At 38.1% G+C, this 10,221-nt stretch overlaps 1 protein-coding gene across 3 annotated transcripts; it reads left to right on the top strand.

Annotated features, from left to right (window-relative positions):
* Positions 1-997: 997 nt before the first annotated feature.
* LOC107815729 (uncharacterized) lies at positions 998-6,455 on the top strand. Of its 3 annotated transcripts, XM_075220100.1 has the most exons (6): positions 998-4,095; positions 4,162-4,249; positions 4,345-4,559; positions 4,650-4,961; positions 5,741-6,011; positions 6,092-6,455. In XM_075220100.1, exon 1 carries the CDS (start codon positions 1,118-1,120, stop codon positions 4,091-4,093), a length of 2,976 nt encoding a protein of 991 aa, XP_075076201.1. In that variant the 5' UTR covers positions 998-1,117; the 3' UTR covers positions 4,094-4,095; positions 4,162-4,249; positions 4,345-4,559; positions 4,650-4,961; positions 5,741-6,011; positions 6,092-6,455. The 3 variants fall into 3 exon arrangements, with proteins under 3 accessions (XP_075076201.1, XP_075076200.1, XP_075076202.1); XM_075220099.1 differs by having other exon boundaries at positions 999-4,249; positions 4,650-4,910; XM_075220101.1 differs by lacking the exon at positions 4,650-4,961 and having other exon boundaries at positions 999-4,249.
* The last annotated feature ends 3,766 nt before the right edge of the window (positions 6,456-10,221 follow it).

Raw genomic sequence — 10,221 nt, forward strand, 5'->3', positions numbered from 1 at the left:
GAAATTCCATATATAGTTCTTAAGTGATATTTCCTTATTTGACAATCTCCCACAAATTCTTTAAGATTGCCAAGTGGCTTTATAGTAGCTTGCCACTTGGCTTAACCATAATGCAAACTTTCTTGTTTTAATATATACTAGTATTAGTACTCGCACGATGCGCGGACACAAATTATGTCAAATTGTAATCTATGTTGTTTGAATTAGGTGCAAATAACCTTAAAATATAAACCTTTCATATAAAAATTATATAACATTAGATATTAATTTTGAAGCAAGATATGAAATTATTATTCAAATCTCGTAGTAGACAACTTTATTTTATTTGTAGCAACCTAATCCCTTGATTTTAGTACTTGTATTTCGTTTCGGTGTCAATATTAAAAAATACTAAATATCATGTTGTGATATGTGTTGTTTGAGCACATTATATCATATTATTTTAAGAAAATTCTTATTATCATTTTGTTTTTGACTGAAAGTCAAATATGTCTTATTCATCACATCATTTTATGCAAATTCCTTTTTATTTTTGTTCTTTTCTTATAGTTATTGTATTATTTATTATTTAATATTATTATACTATCATATAATTTTTTATTAGCTTAATAATTTAATTAATATCTTGCTTATTATCTTTTTAATAGTCTTTAATAAATATAAATAATTTATTCTTGAAATTTGGTAAATAATATAGATATATAGATTTAGATTCTAATTATTTCTTTTCCTTTTTTTTTTTGGTTCTTTTGTTTTTGTTTCTAGCATTGCATGTATAAATCGTGTCAATTGTTACAATATTTTAATTAAAAATTAAGATTTTCAAAATCAAATACATATCATAAAAACTGCTATTTATTTGAATTATAAAATACAATTAAAAGGGTACAAAACAAGTGAGCAATAGTAATAATCTTATTCAATTTGAATAAATTTCTAAACTTCCAAAGCGACCATATTGTGCTAGTCAGAATTAATTGTGATTAATTTATATGTTAACCGAAGTTAAATCGTTTGTCTTTACGACGTTACCCTTATTAACCTAAAAAATGCGGAACCCGCCGTCTCTTTCCTCCCCACGTCGCCGGCGGTCTTTTCTCAGTTCCTGACCAACGCCATGAGCAAGCATAGACTTGGACTACACCATTGGTTGTGCTTCTCCTATCTCTCTAGAACAATAAAGAGACGTTTTACTGCTTGCCATTTACCTAGTGAAGCAATATCATGTGATGTTCCCACATCCTCCCCAATTAATAATCACAAGACCTTGTGTTTTTCACTTGCAGAGCAGTTAATACTTCGCGGGTTATTCGGTTCAGCTCAGAAAGTGATTCAGAGAATCATCAAGCAATCCTCATCAGTCTCTGAAGCTATCTCAGCCGTTGAATTCTCCATTTCTCGCGGTATCGAGCCTGATGCAACTAGCTACAGTTTTCTCATTCGACAACTCGTGGCATCTGGTGAAACCCAAATGGCTGAGGATATTTATGTATATTGCATTTTGAAGAGAGGTATTGAACCGAAAGACCAGTCTTTATTGAATTCAATGGCCATTTGTTATTGTAATTTGGGTAAATTAGAGGAAGCAAAATTGCTTTTTGATAAACTATTGGATATGAAATTGAGGCCTTGTAGTAGCACGTGTACTGCGCTTATTAAGGGATTTTGTGGCCAACATATCATCTTGGATGGGTTTGATGTTTTTGTAGTGGCTGTTGATGCTGGAGTATCACTAAGTTTCAGTTGTTACAATAGGTTAGTGGATGGCTTGTGCCATCGGGGGTTCTTAGATGAGGCACTTTATGTGTTTGATATAATGTGTGAGAGAGGTGTGACACCCAATGTTCATTTGTTTAAGACATTGGTTCTTTCGTTGTGTAAGAGGGGTCGAGTCGAGGAAGCTGAGTTGTTGAGCATGGATATGGAGTCTTATGGTTTTGTTCTGGATAAAGTCATGTACACAACTCTTATTAACGGGTATTCGAAGAACAAGAAAATGAAAATGGCTATGAGGATGTTTATTAGAATGCTTAAGTTGGGATGTGCACCGGATAAGTATACTTACAACACGCTGATGCACGGGTTTTTTAACTTGGGCATGTTGGACAAGGGTTGGGTGCTTCATCAGCAGATGGCTGAATTTGGATTAGAACCTGATGCAGTAAGTTACCAAATCATGATTGGCAAGTATTGCAAGGATCATAAAGTTGATTGTGCGTTGATGCTGTTAAATAACATGATTCAGTGCAACGTTGCTCCCAGTGTGCACTCTTATACTGCTTTAATTGCTGCGCTTTATAAAGAGAATCGGTTAGCAGAAGTAGATGTCTTGTACAATAAGATGTTGGATAATGGATTGGTTCCTGACCATGTTTTGTTTTTTACCTTGGTCAACAATCTTCCAAGAGGGTCAGAGATTACTCTAGCATGCACATTTTTGCGGGCAATTGCCAAAAATGGTTGTGGTATTGACCTTTCTAACATCCCTAGCACTACCAGTCAAAAAGTTACTGCAGATATCATGTCTGATATTGATCATCTCTTGGGAGAAATTGTGGCAAGAAATTTATCTCTGGCCAATGTTGCTTTCAATATATACATGGTTGCTTTATGTTTAGGAGGAAAACTTGATTCTGCTCTTCTTTGCATGGACAAGATGGCAAGCCTTTCTCTTCAGCCTTCACTGTCAGCTTATAACTCTATGATCAAGTGCCTTTACCAAAACGGACTACTTGAGGATGCCAAATCCTTTGTTGAAGTTATGCAAGAACAAGGTCAAGTTCCAAATCAAGCAACATTCTTGATTATGGTGAATGAATACTGCAAACAGGGTGACATACAATCAGCATTTGAAGTTCTGGACCAAATGGAAGAGAGTGGATTGAAGCCTAGTGTTGCGATATATGACTCCATCATTGGGTGTTTGGGCAGACAAAAGAGAATAGATGAGGCCCTTGAAGTTTTCCGGAGAATGCTCGAGGCTAGAATTTATCCTGATGAAACTATGTTTGTGACAATGATTAATGCTCTATCAATAAATGGACGAGCTATTCAGGCCCATGAGCTCTTCGACAAAATGTTGGAAGATGGAGTTCAACCAAGCCACTATGCTTATACTGCTCTTATACATGGGTTAGTTAAGAAGAACATGATTGAAAAGGGCTGTGTATACCTTGATCGAATGATAGAAGAGGGTTTCATGCCAAATACTGTTCTTTATACTTCTCTAATAAAACAATTTTTAAGGAAAAGAGAGTTTGAATTTGCATTTAAGTTGGTTGATTTGATGGAAAGAAGTGAGATTGAGCGAGACCTGGTAACCTATATTACTTTGGTCAGTGGCGTCTCTAGAAATATTAGGTCACTTCATGGGAAGTGGCTTGTTCCGCAGAAACAGTATGAAAAATCCAAGGAAATGTTGTTTCGTCTACTTCATCAGAGTGCTATGTTTTCTAGGGAAAAATGTTTGAAAATCTCAATTAGCTCTCAGGAACAAATTAAATTTCTTGCACTTAGGCTGATAAACAAAGTGAAGAACACTCCCCTAATGCCAAATTTGTACTTGTATAATGGCATAATTTCAGGGTTTTGCTGGGCAGAGAAGACGCAGGATGCATATAAGCAGCTGGATATGATGCAAAGTGAGGGTGTCCAACCGAATCAAGTTACTTTTACTATTCTAATTGATGGGCATTTCCGAAGTGGCGAAATTGATCTTGCTGTTAGTCTCTTCAACAGAATGAATGCACAGGGTTGTTCTCCTGATAAAATTGTGTATAACACTTTAATAAGAGGTCTATGCAAGAATGGAAGGCTCATTGATGCTCTTTCAATCTCATACACAATGCTCAAAAAAGGATTTGCCCCTTCTAAAGCATCATATGAGAATCTTCTCACTTCTCTTTGTGCTAATAATTGGAGTGTTCATGCACTGAAGATATGTGAAGATATGCTAGCCCATAAATATGTCCCTTGTGGCCATAATCTTAAATTGTTAATTTGTATGCTAGATGAAGAAAATAAGTCGCATGAAGCTCGTCTTATGAATGATTTGCTCCTTAACAAAAGAAGATTTATGGTGTACACAAGCTAGAGGTTGGTTATGCAATCTCTCTGATATTGCTGGGCTTCATCCCCTTACTGATGCGTCTGCATGAGCAGGATATGGACTTTTCTGTGGAGCTATACCTTCTAGCTTGAGTACCCTCAGAACTCCCTTTCGTAAACTGTTTTAAGCCACTGGCTACGTGTATGTCTTAACTCTTATTTTTGTTTGATGTTTCTAAGTAGTCTGGTATTCTCTGGATTCTGACGTTGAGTTGTTGATGACTTGGTGGTTCTCAGGTGTGCATAATCCTATTTGAAATGCATTCGTAGCAGAACTCGGGAGCTAATCTACGTGATTATGCTCCATAGCCAGCCACTCTACTAAGAGGATTCTATATCATGCCTTGTTTAAATTCTTGGTACCTTCTTGTTCCAGCTCAAAAGGAACTGTGCGGTTATTCTTGGCATGGCCCATTTCATTCCTAACTGATTAAAGAAAAACTGGCGGACTTGTAAGTAACAGAACAGTGCATAAACAAGTGCTTGTTGGTTTTACATTCTACAAGTGATCTGATGAATACATGTGTGCCCCTTCTTTGTAGATTATCTTGAGTCAGAGAAGCTTCTTAGATTCCAGCTCCACAAAACACAAACTTTGACTAATCAATTGCTTACCATATCTGCTTCCACGGTCCAAAGTAGTCTGATTGGTATCTTTGAGAGGTATTCTATATCAAGATTTAACAGTGACGGAGCCATTTCCTTGACCTTTCCAGATGAGCTTATAATCACTGCTGTTGGAACCTTTGGAATGAGGAAAGCTGAAAAAATCAGAGATACTTCCCATCTCCCAATCAATGAAGGTCCTCCTAAAGTTTATGTTCCAATTGTTATTTTCTCTGCTTTGTGCCAAGGTGAGAGTAGTATTCCGTGACAGATTGTAAAGTGAGGGGGATTGGTCTTTAAGAGGGGAGTAGTATTACCAATTACATCCTCTGTACATAAGTTTGACTTCAGTCCTTGGTAGTTGGTTGTGCTGTCTCAATACCAATTCCCTTTTAGGCTGCCCCAATCCCTTCCTGTGATTATTCATATCTTTGCTTCTATCCTATACCTTCCACAAAAATAGTTAAACCTGATCATCAAAAAAGTTAGTCTTTGATGTTCTGAGCAAAAGTCAAATTTTGTCTAAACATGGAAGAAAATTTTGTTTCGTACTGACTTTTTGGTCTTGTACTCATTCATTGTCAACAGCTCTCCATATTAGAGGCCTACCTTTTATGCTATATAAGTGAGAAAGCCTTTCTAGTTCACTTTCTTTTCCTTCAATGTCGTTTCAACTTATCTAGTATGAAATTTTCTCCTGATATGCCCTGTATTGATGGAAATACCTCTTCTCTTTTGCCTCCAGCAGAGAGGATTGACTGCTTGTCAGCCTGTTTCTTTAAAGCTATCTTGGTTTTTTTTTTCCAGTCAGTGTCTTATTGGTTCCGAAAAAAGTGCTCTGGCAATTTTTAGTACACATTGTCAACCGTTAGTGACTATAACTACCAGAATATAGAGTTTTTGCATAAAAGTCTGCTTCAGAAGCCACTTCCATATAGAGCCTAGTTACAAATCATAATTCTGCGGATGCAATTTAGTTTATTATGTGTAAGTCCAACGTCTTCCTTATACATTCTTTTGTGTGTAGCTATTATGCAGGTATGAGCGCAAGTCAGTGCTCCGATTCTTGGAGACTTTCGAAAACTATAGGGTGGAACGCTGCTTGCATTTATGCCGGGAGCATGGAATTGTAGATACAGCTTCTTTCTTGTTAGAAAGGGTTGGTGAATTGGAAGTGTCATTTTGCTTGTTATATCTTCGCTTGATGAAAAATTCATCCTGCTTGATACTGCCATTGAAAGTGAACACTGTGATGCGGCTCCCCAGCATTTCAAAGCTATTTTTTAAGCAAGAAAGAGGTTTTAGTTTCTTCTAATATTCTTCTTCTATTATAAGGTTTGTCTTGTTGGTGTTACTTCAACATCTTATTTTATTGCAGGTCACTGACATGCTAGATATTTTGCACACATATATTGGACTGTGCCAGAGGAACAGCCACCCCTTTGGACACCAATGAAGCAGAGTCTGTGGTTTCAATTTCCTCCCTTTTTGATAGTAACTGTAGAAACGAAATCAAGTTCTTCAGTTCAACTGAAATCGGTAGAAGAGGGTGTGTACACTTATGAATGATCTTGAAGAATCAGCTTTGTTGTTGTGAAAAGACTTGGCAATGCAATCATGTGCATGATGCTTGTCTCACACAAAACGACTAGCAGAGAGAGGTGTATCAATTTGTAGCAGATGTTTCATGTGCAATAATGAGGAGGCAAGTAACACATATATATTTTGCAATTTTTATTTTGTAGTTTAGCTTCTTTATTAGTGTAAATCTTGCTTTCCTTAACTGCTCTTGTTGGCAAAATGTGCAATTTCTAATTGTCAAAAAAAGTGTAATTTCTGCACCGCAGTTCCCTACTTAAAAAATCAAAATATGCCAATTGACGAGAGAACATCGCGGTTCAAATTGTTGGGCCTGTTCTAAGCACGGCTGGCTTATCAAGATTTAAACTATTTCAGGCTAATGTTGACATTAGTTGAACTATTGACTATGGTTCATTATTGAACATTGCAGCTTTTCATTTTTTTCATATGTGATTACCTTTTAGGTCATCACTTGTTTAAAACGAAATTCTGTGTTCTGAGGTCTTGAAAATCTCATTTAGTGTCACCTCAATTTACGTGCGCAATCTGGGAGCGTAACCGAAAAGCTTAAATATGAAATTCTGTGAAAAATGATAAAATTTGGTTATAAAATGAGTTAGTTTGACTTCGGTCAATATTTTAGGTAAACGGATCCGGATCAGTGATTCGACGCTCCCGGAGGGTTCGTAGAAAACATGGGACTTAGGCATATGCCCGGAATCGAATTTCGAGGTCCCAAGCCCGAGAAATGAATTTTCAAAGAAAATTATTTTCTGAAATTGTTTAAGGAAATTTGAAATGAAATTTGATTGGAACATGGTGGTATCAAGCCCGTATTTTTGGTTTCGATGCTCGGTACAGGTCTTATATATAATTTAAGACATTTCTGTAAAATCTGGTGAAAACGGATGTCATTTGACGTGAATCGGGCTTGAATTGCGAAAATTGATGTTTTACGAAGTTTGAGAAAAATTCTTTGATTTTGAGGTCAATTTGTTGTTATTGAGTTATTTTGGCGATTTGATCGCACAGATAAATTCGTATGATGTCATTGAGTTAGTACATATGCTTGGTTAGGAGCCCCGAGGGCTCGGGTGAGTTTCGGGTAGGTTCCGGGATGCCTTGGGTCTAAAAACACAGTTGTTGCAGGTTCAGAGAAATTTGCGGGTCTCTGAACCCGCTAGTGCGGTCCGCGAGAAATTGTGTGCAATCGCGGAAGGGCCAGTGCGGTCTGCGTAAGGTTCGTGCAGTGCGCGGTGGAGACTGTGTGGTCGCAGTCAGTTTTGTGCGGTCCGCGCAGCTTTTCACTGGGCTGTGCGGCCACGGTCAGTTTTGTGCTGTTCGCACAGGGCTCTGGACTGCAGTACCCTCAAGAAGAACTGTGTGGCCGTAGTCCATTTTATGCGGTCCGCACAGAGCACCTGAGAATAGTATAAATAGACGAGATTTTCAGTTATTTTTTCATTTTTCAAACCCCAAGAACATAAGAGGCAATTTTTCAAACAACCTTTCTTCTCCAAATCAAGTGAAAGTCATTTTTAACTAGTTTTCTTCAATCATTAACATCTTTTAACATAATTTCAACTTCAAATCAATGATTTTCATGGGGAAATTGGGTGTTTTGGGTAGAACCTAGGTTTTTCAAAATTGGGAATTTAGACCTCGATTTGAGGTCCGATTTCAAAACAAATCATATATTTGGGTTTGTGGGGGAATGGGTAATCGAATTTTGGTTCGAACATCGGGTTTTGACCATGTGGGCCCGGGGCGATTTTTAACTTTTTGGGTAAAACTTTGGAAAACTCATTTTTATGCATTGGGGTTGATTCATTTAGCGTTTATTGATGTAATTAAGTAACTTGTGACTAGATACGAGTGAATTGGCAGAGGTATCAAGGGGTAAAGCTATAATTGAACCTTGAGTTGTGTTTGTGGCATCGAGGTAAGTGTTTGGTCTAACCTTAGCTTGAGAGATTAGGAGTTGAGTCTTATTTTCTATGTGGTAATTGTTGAGTATGACGTATAGGCATAGTGACGAGTATGACCGTAAGTCTTTTAATTGTGAATATCTTGATTTCGTTGTATCTTTCATGCCTTGGTGATGATTTCTACTTGTTGTGAAAAGCTTGTGGAAGGTAATTGTGACCTTTGAACATCGAGGAACATTGGCTCAAGTTATATTACAAATTGTGAAAGCATATGAGACGATTGAACCCTTTGGAGCCTTGGCTTAGGTGGTAAAGTGAGTTATGAAACAAAAGTGAAAGAAAAAGAAAGAGTTATTAAATTGTTCCCTCGCCGGGATATTGTTGCTTTGTTGATTATCTCCCTTGTCGGGATGTTGTTTGATGTTGTTCCCTTGCCGAAATTTAATTGTTTAATTGTGTTCCCTTGCCGGGATTTCTATTATTATTTTGGTTATTCCCTTGCCCCTTTGTTTGTGATTGTTGTTTGAGTGAGGAAGAGTGTTAAAGCACGAAGGATGATGTCGTGCATTGTTTGTTATTGTGAGGAAAGAGTGTAAAGCACGAAGGGTGACATCGTGTCATACGATGTACCATTCCATACCGATTTTCATTGATTATATGGTGAGGAAAGAGAGTAAAAGTACGAAGGATGATGTCGTGCACATCTTTATTATATGATTGATTTGGTGCGGACGAGAGTAAAAGCACGAAGGGTGATGCCGTGCATATTGTTGATTTCTGATACTTGTTGATATTCGAGTTATGTTGTTTCTTTCCTTACTTGATGCTTTCTATTCGGAACTGTTATCTCCTCCAAAGCATGTTTCCCCCTCCCACATTGACTGGTTATTTTCTATATTTCTTTTTTGTTGTATATACATTTGAATATATATATATATATATATATATATATATATATATATTTGAACTACACAGGTTTATTTGGTAGTCTGGTCCTAGCCTCGTCACTACTTCGTCGAGGTTAGGCTAGACACTTACTAGCACATGGGGTCGATTGTGCTGATGCTACACTCTGCACTGTGTGCAGATCTAGGAGCAGCTTTCGGACAGTAGTTGGAGGGCTTCCTTCAGTCCACTCGGAGACCCAAGGTAGACCTGCAGGCGTCCGCAGGCCCTGGCGTCTCCCTCTATCTCTATTTCCTGTTTTATTTCCTTTTGTTCAGAAACAGTGTATTGTATTTCTTCGGACCTTGTATGTAGTAACTCTTAGATAGTCTGTGACACTGCGACACTAGGTTTTGGGGTATTTGAGGTTTTAAAAGTTGTAATAGACGTAGCCTTAAGACATATAATAGTTGACTTCCGCTTATTTATTTAAAATTCTACTTTTATCATATTATCGCCTGTATTTTTTAAAAAGAAGTAATTTGTTAATGAAGTAAGTTGTTAAGGTTGGCTTGCCTAGCTCTCATTAGTAGGCGCCATCACGACTCCCGAGGGTGATAAATCTGGGTCGTGACAAGTTAGTATTAGAGCTCTAGGTTACATGGGGCTCACAGTTCACAGACAAGCTTAGTAGAGTCTGAGGGATCGGTACGGAATCGTCTGTATTTATCCCCCAGAGGCTACAGAGTTAGGAAAACTTCACATTTATTCTTTGCTATCATGCGGTTTGGTTCCTCAATGCTAATCGAACTTCTACTCTGTTCTTTTGCAGATGGCGAGAACATGCGCTTCCTCATCCACCGCTCAGCAGCCCGAGCCCCCAGCAGCAGCTCCCACGAGGGGCAGAGGGCGAGGCCGAGGTCGTGCTAGAGCCCAAGGCAGGGGTAGAGCTCAGTCTCGAGCAGCAGCACCAGTAGCGGAGCCTCAAGTTGATTTTGATGATGAGGTTCTGGCCCCAGCAGTTCCGGTAGGCCCAGCTCAGGTCCCAAAGGGTTTTATTGCTACCCCAATTCTTTAGGATGCTCTGATCCGTCTAGTGGGCCTTATGGAGAGT

Source organism: Nicotiana tabacum, chromosome 8 (genome assembly GCF_000715075.1).
Source record: "Nicotiana tabacum cultivar K326 chromosome 8, ASM71507v2, whole genome shotgun sequence".
In the NCBI taxonomy this organism is placed as follows: Eukaryota; Viridiplantae; Streptophyta; class Magnoliopsida; order Solanales; family Solanaceae; genus Nicotiana; species Nicotiana tabacum.

What these genes read in the sequence shown, in the direction of transcription:
- LOC107815729 (XM_075220100.1), top strand. Translation starts at nt 1,118, where the DNA reads ATGAGCAAGCATAGACTTGGACTACACCATTGGTTGTGCTTCTCCTAT.